The sequence below is a fragment of the Toxorhynchites rutilus genome, chromosome 2, assembly GCF_029784135.1.
Source record: "Toxorhynchites rutilus septentrionalis strain SRP chromosome 2, ASM2978413v1, whole genome shotgun sequence".
In the NCBI taxonomy this organism is placed as follows: domain Eukaryota; kingdom Metazoa; phylum Arthropoda; class Insecta; order Diptera; family Culicidae; genus Toxorhynchites; species Toxorhynchites rutilus.
The window spans coordinates 127,537,156-127,558,677 of NC_073745.1; the positions used below are offsets into that span (position 1 = coordinate 127,537,156).

Below are 21,522 nucleotides of genomic sequence, written 5' to 3' on the forward strand. Positions count from 1 at the left end.
GTTAGAGGTTTGAGCTCTAGAATAGAAATGATTTCACATTTTGACATCCAGCAAGAAACTTTACTTATTTACCTGTTTCTCCACAGGCGGATTTTCTATCTCTGCTTATCCTTTATTCACCATGCTACTAATCATTATCTTCAGCACGCTCAGTATTGCTTCTATGCTATTATGAGATATTATGACAATGACTTCAATCATATTGACCTTACTTGATTCAGCTCCAATATTCCAGTCACAGCCGTGTTTCCTCAGGCTGCATGAAATAACGTCATTTTCGCTTTTTAAGGGTCTCCTATAGCAAACGTTCAAGTGACAGCCGGTTCACGTGCGAACTTCGTCTTTTAAAGAGTAGGCAATCCAACAGATCAGCAGAGAATATACCAGTTCCAACTATTTGACGTTTTCAATGCTTGTGACTATTCATTGTACGTCCAGCAAAATAAGAGCATTGAAATCAGAATCTAGAATGAATTGGAGAGTGTGATATATAGATGAAAATTCACGATACAATCTCATATATCAGCTCTAGTATAATATGTATTAGTCATTTTTGTGTATTCTCAATTGTTCAAACGCATAAACATCATGAGACTGAGTTTCAATGTCACTCAGTAACACCAATCTAAAAATGTTTAAACCCACAACAGTTCTACACATAAAACACAAAATATAATCTATTCACTGGTTTGAAAATACCTTTCAAATGAATTTTCGTAGCTATAATATCCATTTTTCGAAGCATACAAATAATGGGTATAGTTTTCCAGATATACGATAGGAATATATCTATGTAAATTTTAATCATGACAATCGATATCAGACAAGCTCCGTTCTAAACCTCGACAATTGCCTTCGTTTCAATCACCGAGTGACAAAGTGGACAAGTTTTCCTCGTAGTGATTTCAAGCGGGTTAGCAACATGATAGCACGACGAGCATTGCCAGGCCCCAGTCGGATTAGTTAACGGTTGACCAGAAGCTGTACAAGGCGGAAAGTGGCTACCACAATTTGGACAATACGTACTGCAATCGGCAACGGATGTTTCACAAGTAAAGCATGTTACATGTTTCGCTCTGCCATCCTTGGGTTCGTACCGAGAGAATATATTGATAGCTAACTCTTCATACTGTTGTCGTCGCGCCTCCGGGAGACTCTCGAGATCCTCAAGTTTGATGAACGCTTTGGAACAAGTCCCTTGTAATGGAAGAAAAAATAATTAATACTTGTGTTTGCTAAAAAGCTCTTGTCTCTTACCAAACGATCGATCCGCACAGCTGGCCAGAGCGAGCAACGAATACAATGATTCCACGTCCAGCACATCTTCATACTCGCGAAGACGCAGCGCTGTAATCACTGCGCTGTGTACCAATCCGGATCGAAGATGTCGTTGGGCTAACAACATGTAATGATAAGCTTCGGCATTATGCCAAATATGTTCAATTAACACCGAGTCCTCTGGGTTCATTTGTGATAATACAGAAGCTCGATTCCCACCCGTCAGAAGAATCTGCTTCTCGATGTGCTCCTCAGCAAGCAAACCAGAGAGAACATACAACTGCTTAATTCGAACAAAGTCTGACTTCTTCAAACACTCACTTTCTGCCATTTTGACCAACAACCGCGCAGCATCCAAAAATCGACCAGCTTTTTTCTGGAGCTCTATTGCTTCCGGTAGTTTTCCTTCTTGCAGCAGCTGAGCCGCATGCTTACTCAGAAGTGCACTTATCTGGGGCATTTTGTATTTTTGGGCCAATTCCACTGCCAAGCCCCATTGTCGAAGGCCAATACAAGTAGAAACTGCTGATTTCACATCTCCATGTTTCAAATAGGCTGCCACAGATTGCTCGCACATTCCCACAGTGGCCATCATTTGACCAAGTTTGGCCAGATGATGACTTTTTTCCGGTAATTTGTGCATGCATGCAACCAGCTCATCGTATTGCTCTAAATGGTACAATGTATCCATGAGTCCTTCAATGTGATGTGCTTTGTCGTAATATTCCTTTGCGCTTTCCCAAGCTCTCAGATTCATGAAATGGTGTCCAATTTCACGCCAGGCGTGCTCCATCTGCTGATCTGAAATTCCAGGACCCATCTTGTATAGCTGAACCGTTCTAAACCAATCGCACAGTGTCTGACGCAAACTGATCGCTAAATCTCTCCGATCTACATCGATATACATTTTCTCCGCCTCATCAAAGTCTCCGAAAAACGAATAAATCTCAGACTTTTGCAATGCTTCCACTTGTATGCTTTTGAGCCGCTTAATAAATTGAATTCCAGGATAATTACTGCATCGTACGAATGCAGCCTCTGCTGTCTCCAGGTCCAGCTTCTTCAACGAAGCTTCAGCAAGCAATCTCCAGAGACGTGGATGAGAGTTGTCCTCAATGAATTGCTTCGCCTCCGCAATCCCAACGTGAGAAAGCAAATCCTCTGTGTCCCTCAGCGATTTCACTCGTAGCTGCAAAATGTGTTCCTTAACATTTGGCGTGGCATTCCCCTTGATAATCTCATCCAGCAGTACTCCCGTTATCTCCAAATCCTCAAAATTACAAATATACCCTGAACAGGTAATCGGTTCTTCTGGATCCGCTCCTCGCAGAATATACATTCGAGTTTTCTCCATTATCGCCAGCAGTTCTGGGTTATCTTGAGCCCAGCAAATCGCCCACACATCCTTCCGCTCAACTCTCCCTTCCATGACTTGACTCTCATCCGTGTCCTCCCGCAATACTATCGTCGTAAGGATTCCATTGCAATCAATCAGCGCCGCGCGAGTTGAGTTGCAATTGATGGCCATCTTATAACTGCGCGTCTGCATATAATGACGATTACGGAGCACCAAATGGGGCAGAGTATACTCGTGAATGAGACCGGATTCCCGTCCAACCAAAAGCAAGTTCTCCGAAGCTGCTATGCAGCAGATAGGATCCTGGCTCGGGTCAGTTTTCGAAGGAATGTCGTAAGTATTGTTGGCGTCCAAATCATTCAACACATCCAGTGCCGGAGTGTCGTCGATGTGATACTTTCTGTCTGCTTTCGCTTTCACGTTGCTGTGCAAAGAGGATGCACCCTGAAATGATGGAACGATATACAAAATTTAGGTCCCTATTATTTAAAATTCCTTACCTTTGGAGTATGATAATGCCACAGCATGAACTGATCTTTCGAGGCCACTATTACATGCACCGAATTCATAGCGACAAAGTTGGGACGGATATCAATGTATTTAGCTGTAATAAGACTATAGTATGAGAATCAATGGGTGCGATTCGATATCATTTAACTTACAATCAACGGTGGTGCTTATAGAATTACAAACCAGAAGCTGATACATAAAATCTTTGCTCTTACTATCGTTCATAAAACTGAACTCTTTCGCACTGATTTTTGTTTCAACCGCCAGTACGCAATGGTCAACATTGGCAACCATAACCAGCACGGGATCAACGTGCTTCGAGTAGCATTGATTGGAATTGGTATCCCAAAATGTGACGATCGATGATTCTTCATTTTTTGTAGCTTCCAAATAGCAAACTGTCTTGTTGAAGTAACACCACGTATAATCCGGCCGTATATTGGCGAAGTAAATGAATGAATCCACAGAGAGTGCTATCCGAAGGGATTTTCCTTCCCAAGAAAGAGAAGTGATCTCCTTCCCCGGAATTTTCAACGTTCGGATGTGCTGAATTTAAAATTGATTAATTTGTCTATAACGCAATTTCATGCCAAATCAGTCGAAAAACAGAAAACTTTGACGCACCCTCTTGGATTTTTGTTTGAAACATGGTACATATGATGGAAGCTACCTAAAATCACAATTTTCAATATCATATAACCAATTTAAATTTTTGATTTCTTTAAAGGGGTGTATTCAAAATCTATGCCCAGCCCTGCCTAGTACCACAAACCCGTCTTGGTTGTAATATTGAAAATACACGACATTTCTTTCGATGTTCGATTCTGCTTCCGCTCTCAATGTTTTCTGTTCGTTTATGTTTTTTCAAGAACGGGAACAACAAATTCTTCCGCGGGGACCGTATCTTTGGAGAAGTCTCTCTAGCGGCCATGCTCTTCTTCATTGAATTGTAATAGGGCAGAATAGCATCTAAGAAGCCATGGTTGGCCGAAAAAAAAAAGAAAAGGATTGAAGTAAGCCCAGGATCTCATTTCATGGACCATTTTTGACGTAGGACTACGTCTTACATTAAGGGTACCAAATCAGAAAACAGGTCACGTTTTCATGAAATAAAGTTAACGTTAATAACTATTTTTGCTGCGAACGGATTTTTACGATTTGCATACCAATTGAATCGGGAATTTTCTAAGATTTGTTTGATATGCTATACATTACAATCCCATAGTTTGTATATGGTTTAAATTGATGAAAATTGGAAGTATTCCCATTTCCCCATACATTTGTTCTGTCCTTTTGTGTGCTTCCCCGAACAGAGCTGTCAATAACGGGCAACTTATGCTAGAACAGTAACAACGAAGGAGGATAGCGAAAAGAGATTATTTGCGAAGTAAACTCCACCGTTGCATAATGAGTAAGCTGTCGCTAGTGTATAAGTATTGCATCTCCTCTGAGGAAAATTCTCAGAATCTTTCTGTGTCCGAAACAACAAATGTCGCTTATTCTGCTCGTTTTATGTTTTATGTTTACTCTCGAGTTGTGAACGCTAGCGAATATTTCATGTGCATCGGCTCGGATCGGATTTTACAGAAACGGTCATTCTCGCTATGTTTAATTTTTATCGCTGCAACTGTGTGCATCTGTTAGACGCGTGTTTGATGCTTATTGAATGGCGATGCACGGAAGATGCCTCTCGTTAAATATTCAGTTTAATGCGTGCATTGATATAAAGAAACAAATAGCGACATATGACCAATAAGTGTATTGTTCTCGCAAAGGCAAGAAAGAATCGTTGCTTCTCGAAATGATTCTACAAAACCACAAGCCATTAAACCAAAGGGTCCTCGGAACTTTTTACTAAAGAGTTAATTATGAAATTTCGACGTATTCGCAAATAATATCCGAAATGATGAACCAACAAATTTCAAAAAAAAAAAAAAAGATTGCGTAGTCCTACGTTCTAAGCGGTCGTGTCTCGGATACAACCCCTCGAATTTTTTTCTGCAGGTAGAGTCATGGTGGTGGGATCCGGCGTTGGAGAAATTGAGTTCATCGATGAAATCATGACCAAGGAGGTTTATTTACACATTTTGAAGCAAAAATTACCAACGTCTGCACGATAGCTAAAGTTGGGGCGCAGATATTCGTTCTAACAAGACGGAGATCCGAAGCACACCTCAAAGCTGGTTTCGCAATGGTTCAAGGAAAAACGAATTGTGGTTATGGAGTGACCAGCACAGTCTCCCGACCTTAATCCGATCGAGCATCTCTGGTCAATTATGAAAATTAGACTTCGGGAGCAAAAACCAAGAAGCATTCAGTTATTACGGCAGGTAATCTCAACTGAGTGGGATAAAATAAACCCGGAAACAACTGCTAAGTTTGTTGAGTCGATGCCACGACGATTCCGAGCAGTTACTGAAGCAAAAGGTGGTCACACGAAGTTCTAAAACTATGTGAGCCAGAGGGGTTGATTTTTTTTATGTAGAACTACGTCTTTCATTAAGGGTGCCAAATCAAAAAACAGGTCACGTTTTTATGAAATAAAGTTAACGTTAATAACTATTTTCGTCGCGCACGGATTTGGACGATTTACATACCAAACGAATCGGAAATTCCCTAAGATTTGTTTTTTATGCTGTATATTACAATCCCCTGCTGTGCAAACGGTTTAAACTGATGAAAACTAGAAGCATTTCCATTTTCCCATACATTTGTTCTGTTCATTTGTGAGCGTCTCTACCCATGCCGTCAATAATGAGCAACTTATCCGCGATCAACGAAGGGGAATGATTTAAAGTCTCCGTGAACAAAAACAGAAGAAGAAGAAGAACGAAGGGAAATATTTGCCTAGAACATAAATATTGGATCTCGCTGAGGCAAACTTTCAGTATCGTTCTAGATACAAATCAATGAAAATTGCTTCTTCTTCCTTGTTTTGCGTCATCACATGTCTTCGTTTCAGACTGATTAGTCACTGGCTGATGTTTCTGGTATGAAATCATTACATCAAACTGACGCCATTTCATTGAGGTTCTGAACTACACGATTGTGTGGGGAATCGTCAAACTAGGCTATCAAACTAGGCTACCGCTACAATGCGGTCGTGTCTTGGATACAACCTCTTATAATTTTTTGCGTTAATTTTAAAATTTTTTTGAGCACCTGGTGAAGCTTGATTACGTAAAATGCTACAATATTTGAGTTCTACACTTTTTGACCAAAAACCATTAAATGGATCGCATCTCCATCAACTAGCTTCATAAATGCAACGAAAACTCACAGATTGAAGCAAATCGCGACGGGCGGAGAAAAACATGATCATTTATAACAGTGTTGAGCGGAAAAAATCAGAATGAACCATCTCCAAAGCCGTTCTTCACCCGCAGGAAGTCATTATTTTTGTCTAGTGGGATGGGGGGAGATATTCATGTGTCTTTGACAGCCCGCCAAAAATTCTGAAAGTTTGACTAGAATGTGATAGTCCGCCTGCTCTCATCAGATATTGCATCTTCTGAGTATCACTTGTTCAGGACGCTAAGACAATATAGAAAATAGAATTTCGACTCATTAGATCGCCCAGTATTTTGACGAAATTATTGGTAGATGAAACGTGGGTAATTATTATGGAAGCTTACAAAAGGATTTTTTTTTAAGTGAGACTCCTAATGATCGAGATGAAGTATTAAACCTGCTAACTCCCGAGAAAGAGGAGCCATCCGAAGTTCCACTCGATTGAAAAATGATCAGATTGTTATTATCTTTTCTTCATTAGTTTCATGAATTTTCAAAGTTTTTGGTGATTGTTTATGTTTCTATTCATTTTTAGTCATTTTTTTTTTGGACCAACTTCGATTCCTCACTATATATTAGTTCGTGATTTTCCTTGTCTAATTAGTGCCTGGCAAATGCTCTTCGAAACAGGATTTCGACGATTTCGTAGACATTGTCATTTTATTATTCAAAGTTTTATTCTGTGGGGTACTAACTTGGAAATGACTATGTTTTTAAGTTTAAAGCCTCTTAAAAACAAAGAAAGAAGAAAGAAATGACTATATTTTGAACTTCTTGTAAAAGTAGGTAAACTTACTCTACTCATGTCCAGATTGGTCAATCCAATTCTATCGTGTATATATGATTTGAAACCATTGCAGTCCGCATTACTATAATCTGGTATAGCATGGAATGGGAATGTAAATATATGTATATATTTTTTGCATGAATACTGGTAAATAATATGAGGTCAATTTGGTTGAAGCCGAAATATAATCAAAATTGTGGAGAACATTGCCCGGGTAGATGGTAATATTTGGTTTTGAAAATGTTTCAGATATCGAGAACAATCGAACTTCTTTCTTAATCAATAAGTTGAAAAAGTCATACATCTTTGGAACAACACTGTTTGCGTTCCAATACATTACTTTCAAGTAGTTGTGATTGTACCCTTTGCGGAAATCCATAAAATGAAGTAGGACTAAATCTTTCATATCTGTACCGGGGTGTAAGACTCGAAAACTAGAGCGCTACACTTGAAGTTCAAGGTTTTGAATACCTCTTTGCCGGCTGAACGGAACGGTATGATAATCATTTCATTCAAAAGATAAAATGACCAAGAGTTATGTGCTTGTTAATTATTGACCCGAAATAGCTTGGAATAGCTTAAAATTGTTTTGAACAAAAGGCAATTGAAATCACACAAATCTGTATATAAACTAGCACCCGCTCGGAAATCCATTTAGTTGCATCGGTGGTTCAGCGGTAGGATGCTGGAAATCCATTTAGTTGTAATTGTTTGACTGGAAAATTGTCTCGCTCACTCGTCTAAGCACTATGCTCTTCTCTCCCAATCCCATTTCTTTTCTGTCGCCGGACTGAACTGAAGTCAAAACTACTCGAGAAATCGTCTTAGCAGATATATGTAAGCTGTGAATACTTTTCTACTTTCTTCTATTTGTAGTGATCGGAATGAGTCCTCGAACACGGACGCCTCGGTTCTATTCAGGACCACCAACAAGGTCAAACGAGTTGAATTCCATTTGTATCTCTGTATAAATAATTCCATATTTACACAGGGATACAAATATAACCCACTTATTGTAATTGATCTACAAACAAACAATTTTGAAAATGATCGATTATTTGCACATGAGAAAAGGTTTTGAGTCATTGTAAGTATTAAAACTATAGTTAATGTAATTTACATAACTACCCTGCCGGCTACTATTGAAGGGGCTTTCGTTTCTAATGTATCTTCTGGGAGAATTCTTGGAGCCAAGAGTGAAATTATTTTTTGAGATGCTTTCCTTTGGGTTGTGGAACTACATGCTTTGATGTATTTGATACGCTTAACACAGGCTGAATAATTCGCCGTATAGTTGATATTACAGGGACTTAGGACTTCTTGGGTTATTTTCGCTAGATAGCTCATTAATGTCCCACAAACATTGTCAAACATCATGTTTTAATCAGACATCTGGATTTGGAGTTACGATTTTTTTAAAGAAAAATCAATGATTTTGAATACAACCTTTAAAAAAAATCAGTTATAATTAAAATTGATCATTTGATAATGAAAATGATGATAATCGGTAGATCCTATAATACGTACAAAGTTCCAATAAAATCGAAGAGGGTTGCGTCAAAATTTTCTGTTTTTCAGCTGATTTGACATGGAATTGCTCTATATTAAAACCAAATGTATACTTACAACTCCGTAAGGGGTGTAAAATAGAACTTGATTCGTCTCTTTATCGTTCAAATTAGTCTTCATTCCACAAACAGCGATAATGGTACCATCGTGGTTCCACATACAGGCGATGTTCTGCATATTGGTATCCAGAATCACTGGAAGATCATCATTTTCGTTCCTCATGATTTGCATCTTTCCATTCTCGTAACAAACTGCTAGCACTGGGCGGTTTGGAGAAACCGCGTCGTGATACCAAGACAAACCTACCACTGTTATACTTTTAGCGGGGGTCAAATAAACGCATTGAATGTTGAGTTTCATCACGAAAATTCCTTGATTGTCGTACAGATGTAATTCGCCTGTTTTGATACTGAATAAGAGCAGTCTTCCATCTGGGCTCCACTGAACCCCAGTCAGTGATACGTTTTTCAGATCTTTACCCCAAATACGATTTCCATCCACAGATCCTGGAACAAAAATATATTAACAAAATATTTTTAAGTGTATCACACTCAGTATAAGTACCAACAATCACTGTTCCATCTTCATAAACAATACAAATCTTTTGTCCATCGCTCGTCCAGGCCATTCCTTTCACCGTGGATTTCTTCCTGTCGTTAGTCATCTCCTCAAACCACGAACCTTTGTACATCATCCAAACCATGATTATTCCATCCTTATCGGAGGATGTTAACTTTTGCTTCACCTCATTCCATGTGACTACGTTAACGGAGGATTTGTGGCCCTCCAACGATTGATTCATGGATAGATTGCTTGGTTGGTGGGCTTTGCCTGTTTGCGTTGTGCTAACCGTAGCCTGCTCTAGCTTGAGGACCTTGAGCAAACCATCTTCTCCCCCAACCGCAACATAACCCTCTTCTTTGCTCCATGCGATACAATTGAGTCGAGTATTGTTTGGTATAGCGATCTATAAGTAAAATATGATAACTTACAGCTGGAACTGAAATTATTATTCAAACTATTGATTTTCAATACATGAATATGTACTTGGTTGAGAAGAAACACATTGTGTATGACGGATTTCTCAGCATTAAAAAATTTGAAATGGATAAATGAGAAATGCAAAAATTAAAATTGAAATTTGAGAAACAAATAAAAACTTCTAACAGGAATACATTTATTCTTAAATCTTGTTTCGTTGTCGAAATGTCTCGAGTTTTCTTTCAATCTTACTTTTTAGATTATATCATGCAGTTAAACAAAACCCACCGTTTTCTGTTAATTCTCCGGACATTGGATTCCTCAAAGAATAACCCGAGCCCACGGTCATCCCCTTCTTCAAGCAATGTCTTCTTGTTCGTTACTCTTGTTTTGTATTGATTGCCCAAAAACTCCAGGTTATAATAATATTAACGGGTGTTAAATAAAAAATGAGAATTTTTTCAATACCTTTCAGTAACTCAAATAAAGAGCGTAAAATTTTCTTTCTCCAAGAAAATTGCTCTTTGGGCTCCCTAGAAACAGTAGGCGTGTTTGGTTTTGCTAGTTTGAATTTAGTCAAAGCAAAGATGGCGTCGAAACAGCACGTGCTCCGCGAACGCATTGTACGGTTCTACGAAACGCATTTCCAGCAAGGAAAAAAGTTCACGGTGGCACATTTTAAGGAAGAAAATTACCTGTCAGTACGGTATATCATATCCTGGGTTCCCTGAACGTAGAGCGGAAGGTCGGAAGTGGTCGTCCGGTGACGATAATGACGAAGCAGAGGAAGACATCGTTAAAGAAGCTGTTTGACAACAAGGACGCAACCAGCCTGCGTGACACCGGTCGGAAATATGGCTGCTCCCACGTATTGATCCATCGGAACCTCAAGGAATCGTCTGCATGAAGAAGACGAGGTCGCCGGAGTACACGGAGGAGCAGATTGAGACGGTTAAATCACAGTGTCGGTGGATGACCAAAAAATACCCCGGGACGTCTTTCGTTCTGGACGACGAAAGCTATTTTCCGCTGTCCAAAACGCATATTCAAGGAAATGATAATTACTACTCCAGCGACAAGTCATCCACACCGCCTGAAGTGAAATACAAGTTCAAGCAAAAGTTTTAAAAAAAGGTTATGTTGTACATCGCCATTTCCGACCGGGGCATTTCAAAACCTTGGTTTAAGCCGAGCGGTCTGGCAATCAACCAACAAATCTATCGAGAAGAGTGCCTCGATAAAATCCTGCTGCCGTTCCTGAACGAGCATCACACGGATGGGAAGTACGTCTTCTGGCCGGACAAGGCGACTTCCCATTACGCCAAGAAGACGCTGACGTATCTTGAGGAAAAAAAGATACCGTTCGTGCCGAAAGATCGTAACAAAACAAACTTGCCCCAGTGCCGCCCAATAGAGGATTTCTTTGGCTCACTCAGTGCCCTAGTGTATAAAAACAATTGGAGGGACAAGGACACGAAGCAACTGACTACAAGAATCCGGAATTGTATCCGGAAACTGGACGTAAGTGCCCTACAACATTCTTGTGAGAGCATCGCGACAAAGTTACGTCGAACAGCAGACCACGGCCCTTACTCAAACATTCACTGACATTTTTTTGAAGAAAATATATTATGTTATTAATAAAAAATACTGAAATCGATGAAAAAAAAATTTTTTTTATATGTGATTGAAAAAATTCTCATTTTAACACCCGTTAATGTTCGTTTGTGGTCTCAAGGGAGAGTGTGACGCCGATGTACGTACCAGGCTGTTGGTGAAGATTGAGAGCAACGATGATGTTACCCTAGAAGCGATGATTGATGAATGTCAGCGGCTGATCAATCTAAAGAACGATACAGCGATGATTGAAGGTCCAACCGGACAAGTGCAAGCAATCAAAGGAGGTTCACATCAACATCAGCGGAAGTTCCAGTAGCGGTCAACAGGACCTCCAGTGCCGGAAGAGGCGAAGAAAGTTCCTGCGACTCCGTGCTGGAACTGCGGTGCGATGCACTACTCGAAGCCTTGCAGTTTTCGCAATCACAGATGCAACGAATGTAGGCAATTTGGCCACAAGGAGGGCTACTGTTCAACAACAAAAAGTTCGTCCAAACTATTTTAATTGTCTCACGAATAAAGTTATGTTATTGTAACGCTAGTATATTCTTTTATTTCACCACCTCGCAACGTCAACGTTACAACAATATAGATATAGAAGATAGAAGATATAGGAGTGCGTTATTTCACCTGAAAATCCATTTCCACTTTCAAACAAAGATCAATTTCAATAGCGCAAACATCGAATGGACCGACAGCGCTTGTCATGATGTAATTTTAAAACATATGGTAAATCAATTTTCCGACTTTCCTTCAGAGATTTCCGAAAAAAATCCGCTTTTTCTCTCCATAACATTGATATACGAGCAGAGACAAATGCATCAAAATAAAGATGACTCAAATCGGACGATTCCTTCTTCGAGTTTCGCGCTTAGCAACACATTTGGCATTACATTTTTATATAGATTCAGTAGAACCTTCTTTCCGGTTATCCATAAAATTCCCTGATCTTATCGGAGAAGGACTTGTTTCTTCTATCGTTCCAGAGTGGAAAGGAAGTATCGGATTAATTTCTGCTACATTGCTGGTCAATATTCAAAAGATTCATTGAAGGTACAAGTTACATATTTGGCTTCAAGATCTAACTGGTGCATCAATCGACAACCTGCACGTATATATACACCGTCATCGGCTTGCAGAAATCTACCCTGCTTGTAGGAGTTACTCTCCGGATAATCATGCTCTGAAGATGCATTTTTACTGCATTTTTTAAGAGGATGTTCACAGATCTTCTGCGTGTCCTGTCGTTAAATTATGGAGGGAAAAGAACCCTCTCAAGCAACGCTCTAAAATGTTTTATGCTGAAATGCTCAGAAGGAACATTGAGAATATCTGATTGGAGCCAAAAACGGAAAAGGATGTGGCAAAAGCGACCCCTAATCTTGTAGCACAAGAAACCCCTTACGTAATTCTGCCAACCAATGAATGTGAAGACTTTACTTCCAATAAATCATCATCGGGGGGCTCGAAAAAAAATTTCGCTTACACTTACACCTCCCGCTCCTCGTAAGAGCAAAGAAATGTAAAACCAATCGGTGGTCCTCTTCTTCTTCTTGAATGGCGTTAACGTTCCCTGTGGAACTTTTACCGTCTCAACGTATTCATTAACTAGCGTCGTTCATTAATACTTGGTTGAGATTTCTATGCCGAATAACACGCCTTGAATGTACTCTAAAGTGGCAAGCTCTAGAATACGCGTGACCACAGTGCAAGCCGGAAGAATTTTCTTTTGACGAAAAATCCCCCAACCAGAACGGGAATCGAACACCCGGCATGATAGTGTGGGACGCTAACCACTCGGCCATGGGTGCACTCTGGAAATGATAAAATTCCAAAGCAAACACCTCCTGGTTTTGCATCCCCAAGAACACAAAAAGTTGTGAACGCTCCATCCGGGTCTTCCAAAGCTGGGTTATTCCCCTTATCAAGTGTTGCGAGTCACGTTCTAGATGCACCATGCATCCCTGAGGCCTTCAAAACTATTTTCATTAGTTTTGTTCCTACACTGTTTGCAATCTTGATAGATAAATGGCTCCTCCGTGTAACCATTTTCTCCCTCGATGCATAATTGTATAGATACAGTTAAAGTTATTCAGTGGAACTGCAGAAGTATTGCACCAAAAATTGAATCGCTAAAGTTTTCAGCTAACAATTCTAAATTCTCAAGGCCCTTGCTTGAGTCTTCTTCTGTATAACTTCTATATTAATGATATAAACAAACATCTTGCAGATGGATGTACATTGAGGCAACAGTAATCGCTCATATTTCCGCTTCAAAATATAAGCATATAAATTCTACAAGAATGTTTTTCACTGATGGTTGAAGCATTCACGGATCCACTGGCTTTGGTATCTTTAATGAACATCACATTGGCTCCCATAAACTTGAAGGTCCTTGTCCAGTGTATATTGCAGAATTAGTTACAACATATTACGCAATTAAGACCATTTAATCCTTACTCCCTGATCACTATTTATAGTTCTAACAGTATACAAGCCATTCGCTCATTGGAACAACAGTCACAAGCATCATATTTTCATATCAGAATTAGGGATGCATCAAATATTCTGGTTGATAAAAGCATTCGATCCACTTTCATTTCGATTCCTTTCCATAACTCAATTCCTGGTAATGAGAAAGCGGATTCACTCGCAAAGATGGGTAGTGGAAAATGGCGTGGGCGTCGAAAGGAAGCCTGGCTCTGATCGTCCGACAGTGCTGCGCAACCATAAAGTGCAACAGAAGTTGAAGAGACGAACCAAGAGCAAGTTAGCCTCATCATTCAGCGCCTTGGGTCGGAAGGTCGAAGCAACCGGCCAAAATGTGTACAAGTAGGGTAACACGGAGTGATTTGGTCATATGGGGTGATTTGGACCACCCCTTTATCTTAAAAATTACGGCTCAACTTGGATTTTTTATAATGTCATTTCCTTCTATTGTTGAACCGTATGTACCTAAAGTAAAAAAACTTTGGTAAAACTTCACAAGTAGAGGGAACGGTAGCATAAACACAGCAAGCACTTTGATCGTCAAAAAATGTGAGTTTTCGATAGTGGTTTTAAGGTTTTTCCCGCTAATCAAACAAACTTTTCGTGTATTGTGCAGTAAAGTTCGGTTCGCCTACAGAAGAGGAACAATTTGATGTAGCGAAACTGTAAGTTTGATAAAAATAAATGAAATTCACTGCATTTTTATTTTTGCCTGTTGTGTGGGGTGACATGGACACGTTTCTGTGGGGTGAATTGGTCCTACAGGTTTGAGACTTTTCTTTGGTCTAATTGATTTCAGACACCGCTGAATTACAAAAAGAGGATGGACAGATAACGATGAAAGAAGGAGGAGCTTGAAAGAGCAACACAGACTATCGAGAACGGATTTTCTTCGACCAAGCATCAAAAGTGTTTGAAAATGCTCGACCAACAGTGAAAAGATTCATGCAGAATTCGAGATGGTGTCAATCCAACTTTCCTGGTCTGGAATCTGGCCAAGATACCTGGTATCGATCCCAAAATATCGTTACTGATTGTCACATTATCCCAAAATACTTCACATAAACATAAGTATGTTTTTTTCGATGAAACACACACTGGACTAAATCACCCCACAGACGGTCCAAATCACCCCGCATCAAGTTTTAATATCCAAAAATCATCTCTTTTATGTTATGATATATTTGGTAGTTTGAAGCTTGATATAATGATTAAACATTATTGATTGAGAGAAAACAAGTGTAGCTCAGTATACAATGTGACATTTTTGATTCAGACCGTATTGGTTTGGAAATATTAGGCGATTGGCTTAGGTGGTCCAAATTCCCCCCTTTTCCCCTGTTTTTTTCGATGGAACACACACTGGACCAAATCACCCCACAGACGGTCCAAATCACCCCGCATCAAATTTTAATGTCTAAAAATCATCTCTTTTATTTTATGATATATTTGGTAGATTGAAGCTTTATATAATGATTAAACATTATTTATTGAGAGAAAACAAGTGTAGCTCAGTATACAATGTGACTATTTTTATTTTAATATATATATATATATATTCCCCCCTTTTCCCCTACATGGTTAAAACAGACATTTTTTTATTCGGAAACATCAGTGTAAATCGGTCGTGGCTGAACAGCAGGCAATCACCCCGGTAGAGTTGCTGAAGATAGACATTAGAATCAAGTCCACCAACCCTCCCAAAGTCCCTGCGATCGATAGAAAATGTTTGGGCGAACCACAAACACAAACAATTTGGTCTATTAAATTATCTTTTGTGATTTTTTTTATCGCCATCCGAAATTAGTGCATTATTTTAAATATCTATGTTATTTTCTAATTGTTTGACCCAAATTCCAAACATTTCTTTTGTCACTGACTCAAATTCCCAACAGTACAAATATGCAGGAATATTGTGGCAGGAATAGTCTCATCCACAAGATCCGCAGAAATCAACGGATGACTCATATTTTGCAGTTTATTTCGTGGTACTGAACTTGAATTAGTTAAAAATTCACAATCTATGGCTTCGGTGTTCCATGGGAGCAGGCTGCACTTTAGAAAACCATTGATCAGTATTTAATCTATGTTTTCCATTGGTTCCAAGGTTTCGTTTAGCAGTGAAGCGAAATCTCGTTTTGAAATTATTGCATATCTTCTAGCAAGCTCACCATCTCTTGCTCTTCAGTTGATGACAAAACAGCGGATTTTCCAGCAGCTTCTCTGTGATTACCGGAGTTTTTTCTTTTGTACAGCGTAGTTAGGGAAATGATATACATCGTTGATGTAGCTCGGAGACCTTTTGTCATTTCGACCTTCGGTTTTCGACCATTTTCACAAATTTGCTTCGGGAGTCCGGTTTTGTTATTGTAGTTTTATTTGAAGATCTGAAGAACTCTCATTGATTAGCGTATGTTGGAAATAGTGTAAATCAGTGCCACAAATTATAAAAATTTATTCACGAATGAAGGAATTTGCTTTTTCCCAGTGTCGGATGAATTCTCTTCTGTTGAAACTAAACACCATATCTGTCATAATGAGTATAACTCAAGATTCGAGACACGTGAACTTTGTCTGGTATACGAAGCATGAACGAACAGGGCCCAAAATCTTCGGACGGTTGACTAGCGAGGATGGCTAATGAACTAGTCCAGTCAGTGGTCATTCTAACTGACGCGACTAATGAATACAAACCTGCCTCTTCATTCAACTGACTTAAATCCACATTTCTACCCCCTAGGAACGAAATTGTTACCTACGCACGCAATCTTATTTTTACGTCCATATAAAAAGGAACGAAAAATTGATCTCTGATGCAACAAAAGTAGTTACCCCATCAATGGAAGGTTTATTGTCTACGCATCGTGAACTCAAACCAACGAACTTAGACATTTAACAAGTATGCTATAAAGGTCCTCGCGTTAGTATTAGTAAGTAGCGTGCAAAATAACGCACACACACTGCACGCTATTTTATACGTGTGAGTAATTTTCGTGTACGATACAAAATAATCTATCTCCCCTGTAGCGTATGTCAAGCCACGTTGAACTCAAACATCGATGCATGCATACATGATACATGGGAGAAAAAGGAACGAATTCGTTTTGGGGGAAGTCACTTCAAAATGTAATGAAGACAATTTGACGGGGAAGAATGAAAAGAGATAGTCGAATCGTAGAGGTAGAAAGTGACTAAACGCCCGGCTGACTGTTTAGTCGTTTTGGCAGAGAAACTGTGTGAAGAAGCCAAAAGTCATTTCCGACTGAATACGGATCTAGTCAGTCAGATAGTCAGCCGACTATCCTCAGTTGACTATGACTATGCCGAGCCCTAGTTTATAACACTTTCTTTGTCTAACTCCACTTCACTAACTCCATTTTCAGTCTTCCAGGATCGTTTTCAATGAACCGGTAGCCACCATCTTCTTCTACAAAATGGCATCGGAATACGATATTCACCTTCTGCTGTTGGAGCCCTTTCATCCAATACCCATATCGTAGGGGTTTCAGACCATTGCAGGTCATTTAGAGCCAGTATTATTGAACCGGAAATCAAAATAAGACTATGTTCGTTCTCCGCTCGTCTGTTATTGTCAACCATTGCCCATATAATTGGGGGTGTAATGCCATTTCCGGCCAATCGGGAGTAGTTCCACAAAACATAGCATGAGTTATACTACACATTCCATTGCCAAGCCGCCAAGAACAAGAATTTTGTGTGATGAAAATGGTTGACGTTGAATGTTATGCTTTGATTTTCACTAACACGCAATGATCTTGAATTTCGACGTTACGAATATCATGTGTTCATGATATTCGTAACGTCGAAATTCAAAAATAAAGGTGCAAATGATAAATTAACTTCATGGCCAGCTGATGTTGATGCAATTTTTGTATGCTATGATTGACGATGGTTTGGTGTTGCAAATTATGCAGTCGTAATAATAAATATAAACAAGGGGGAGAGATAGCGGGATTGAAATATTTACGCTAGGGTATTAGTAATGAATCTCTGCTGCTGAGGCAAATATTTTCAAGCAGTTAACAATGTTTGTTTCCTGTCAACAATGTATTGAACTGACGCTATGGTGAAGCAAGTGTTAAGGTTGTGCATCAAAAAAATTATTTGGGGAATACCAAGTTATTCAATAAGTTCTTCTTCTTCAATGGCACTAACGTTCCTACAGGAACTTCGCCGTCTCAACGTAGTATTACTTGCGTCATTTTTATTAGTACTTAGTTGAGATTTTTATGCCAAATAATACGCCTTGAATGCATTCTGAGTGGCAATCTCTAGAATACGCGTGATCACAGTGCAAGTCGGAGGAAATTTCTCTGACGAAAAATTCCCCCGACCAGAACGGCAATCGAACCCGAACACCCGGCATGTTAATTATGACGCTAACCACTCGGCCAAGGGAGCACTTCAATAAGTTATATTAAGTTATTAATTTATTTGGGCTCGCGTGCCAGTCGCAAAACTGCTTTCAACTAGCATTGCATTTGCGCTAATCTTGGTCATAATGAAGCAGTGCTACTCTGTTCGAGGTTATGAAGTTTAACAGATAGAGTTTATTTCGATTATTTAGTCACCATGTCCAAATTTGTTGTTTGATATAAGGAAAATATGTTTCGAGTTTAACTTCTTGTACAAAGCTTTACAATTTCCTTTTTATGATCTTCTGTATAGTTTCGTCGTCTATTTCATCATAACTCATTGATTCACAAGCCTTTCAAACATTGCGAAGTTGTTCAATTAAATATTACGTTTCAGATTTGGAAATATTTGTCGAGGATCGCAAATTTTAGAGTATCCAATAAAGTTTTTGTGGCAATTTTTGCTAATCATTGTAATCTTCAAAGCGAAGTAAATGTGCAATATTCCCTTGCACAATTCCCCCTTTTAATGATCAAATTCCCCACTAGAGGGGAATCCCCCACCGATTGAAATTCACTGCGTTACAAACATACAAATTACAGGGCAAGCTAAATAAAACCGTTTAATGAAAATAGAGTGACCGAGAATACTGCCTTGAGGAACTCTTGAGGGGATGCTGTACATACGTGAACGAGCGTTTCCAATTTTTACCAATGCTTCTCTTCCAGCCAGGTATGAAGTGAGCCATTCTGTTATTCAGCTTGGCAGTACCAGATGATTAAGCTTTCGAATGGCAAGGCCTTGAGATACCTTGTCGAACGCCTTAGAGAAGACGAAGTATATAGAGCCTACTTGGCAGCGCTTATCCAATTGTTCCATTAATGATGTTGTGTAGCACATTAGGTTCGAAACAGTAGACCTTTTCTCCACGAATCCATGTTGAACGCCAGATCTGAGCGACTTTCGCTATGCAGCAGAAGATGCAAATTCCACAGTAATTCTCAACTATGTGAGTATCACCAGATATGTACACGGAAATTTACAGTGTTCGAAATTTGACTCTGTCCAGAATATGAATCAAAGCGGTACCCTTCGGAGACGAATGAATCGTTGGATTTAGAGTCTCCGTAAACAAAAGAAAAGAAGAAGAAGAAGCGGTACCTCTATGAGCAATTATTACGCGTTTTAGTGCTCGGTTTGATTGGATCTCCAGTATGATTCATTATTTTGCGTTCCATTTTACCACATAAACTCAATCGTTGCTTGCAGATGCTCAAATTAATTGCCCAGATAACAGCTTCAATCGATTCACATATATTTGTTGGCTATTATCCTCTAAGTAGTTTCTAAGCACTGGTTCGACGAAATAACGGTATCACAAATCATTTGCGCGTTACCTTCCAAATGAACACTGAGAACACTAAGAAAATCTTCAAGTCTCACCTTTTTACTTAGATAAATGAACATTCTGCACAGTTACAACAAACCACACCAAGTTCATACGTTAAAATGCGGACATTTTCTGATGAACCACTGATTTTTCACCTGACGGTTGCGAAAACCCGTTGTTTATTGTGTACACCAACAGGTTGCTATGGGAATAATGGCGTCCATAACACGAAATCGACGAAGCGTCTGCAGCATAATCGACGAAGAGAATGAAAACAAACCACTCACACTCTAGCATTCGAAGCACGTGTTGATCTTTTCAGAGCGTAAACAAAACATCCCACACAAGGTCAAGTGCAGACACTCGATTAAAAGCAGAGAACGTAAAAGGGGAAGAGAAATCGATTGTGAAATATTTCATGAAATAAATCAGTACGGAGTTTGTTTTGAATTATTTTCATTTATTTCCTTCGAAGTTATCGCTAAATCCGTTGAACGTAATCTATTTCAAATGTTCTTTTTTGTTCAAGGTGTAATCAAAGTGAATGCCATTGCCTGTTCAATGAGCGGTTTTGTTGTCACCTACACATTTGTTCAGCAATTTTTCTAAATGTGTTTTATTCGTAAATTTTCCCTCCCTATGCCGAGAAGGATCTCAATGGATTCGTGATGATAGAATTCAACGTTCCGCCAAGGTTCTGAATGGAATTATTAGCTGCGATCATTTATTATTCGTGTTATTTGCTACAAAGTTGCGATTGACAATCTGTCTACTTTTATATGGTTAAAATGACACGAGATATTTCTAACAATATGCCATATGAACTTACATTATTTCGCTTTTGGGTACATAGGTATGAGTTAATACTTGATTTTATTATTTCCTTCCAGTGACCGTTTCGTTTCCATCCACGGAATTTACATTCAAAATTCCAATAGTAGTTCAATATTAGTTGTTCTCATCCGTTATTCACTGCTCTTATATGAAACATCCATACAAAACTAGCTGCTACAAGCATCTCTCTAATTATCCTTTCCATTTAGCGGTTATATATCCAAAAATATCTAAGAATTTGTAGAAAAATAATTTGCTAGGTTAAAAGTCTTCGTTTCGTTTGTATTTTGTAATTTTGCCTTTTGGTTTCGAAAATCTGTGTGTAAATATCTGCTTGTTAGATTTCACGTGTAAACTGTTGTATTGTGTGTACCTTTTGCTCATTTATATAGATTGAGATTTCATGTATTTTTTCAGAACCCATCTAAAGTTTTTATTACATTGCAGTTTTCTTCCCTCTTTTGCTGTTCGAAACAATTAAACGAAGGTAGTGATCACAGTAAAGTAGTAATTTGAAAGTAACATCACATAAGATATATTGCGACCTGTCGGAAGTACTACACAGTTGCGTTATTCTGGTTTCAGAAAAGTTGTTCATTCGTTAAATTGCACAAAGTAATCCTATACTGCCCTAAAAACGAACTAATTGAGCTAAAATATTGCATTGAAATATTAAACAGAAATAGATGTTTTATTTAGATAAAGAAAAAGTTATGTTGCTGACTTATGCGCTCTAACCTGTATATAATACGGCGAATTCAATTATATATTTCGATAGAGTTCACTATGAAGTTCATAATAATAAGTTAATAATAATAAGTTTCCACGCAAATAAAATTATTCGTTTGCGACATGAGTGTTATCGAAAAAAGGGTACCTAAAGACGACTCTGAACTATTGTTTCACGACTTAGACCAGAGACATGGAGTCGAATATTAGGTCGTATATGTCTTTGTTGAAAACCATTATATAGAGTTCCTAGCTCTGAATTTCATAACATAAACATTAGAGCAATATTACAGGACACGTATGAAGTACCCA

The 21,522-nt window shown here is 38.9% G+C and overlaps 1 protein-coding gene across 1 annotated transcript; it reads right to left on the reverse strand.

Annotated features, from left to right (window-relative positions):
* Positions 1-529: 529 nt before the first annotated feature.
* On the reverse strand, positions 530-19,871 carry LOC129764168 (WD repeat-containing protein 35). The gene is made up of 7 exons (XM_055763001.1): positions 19,701-19,871; positions 9,357-9,759; positions 8,850-9,298; positions 3,298-3,691; positions 3,136-3,239; positions 1,258-3,079; positions 530-1,197 (listed from the first exon to the last, which is right to left on the reverse strand). The coding sequence occupies exons 1-7, from the start codon at positions 19,722-19,724 to the stop codon at positions 836-838; spliced, it is 3,558 nt and encodes a 1,185-aa protein (XP_055618976.1). The 5' UTR covers positions 19,725-19,871; the 3' UTR covers positions 530-835.
* Between the last annotated feature and the right edge of the window lie 1,651 nt (positions 19,872-21,522).

Excerpts from the sequence above, each read along its gene's own strand:
- LOC129764168 (XM_055763001.1), bottom strand. The coding sequence starts at position 19,724 with ATGTTCATTTATCTAAGTAAAAAG. Across the intron at positions 9,760-19,700 it reads TCATTTATCTAAGTAAAAAG|ATCGCTATACCAAACAATAC; the intron begins GTGAGACTTGAA and ends TTTTACTTATAG. Across the intron at positions 1,198-1,257 it reads CTGTGCGGATCGATCGTTTG|GGACTTGTTCCAAAGCGTTC; the intron begins GTAAGAGACAAG and ends TTCCATTACAAG.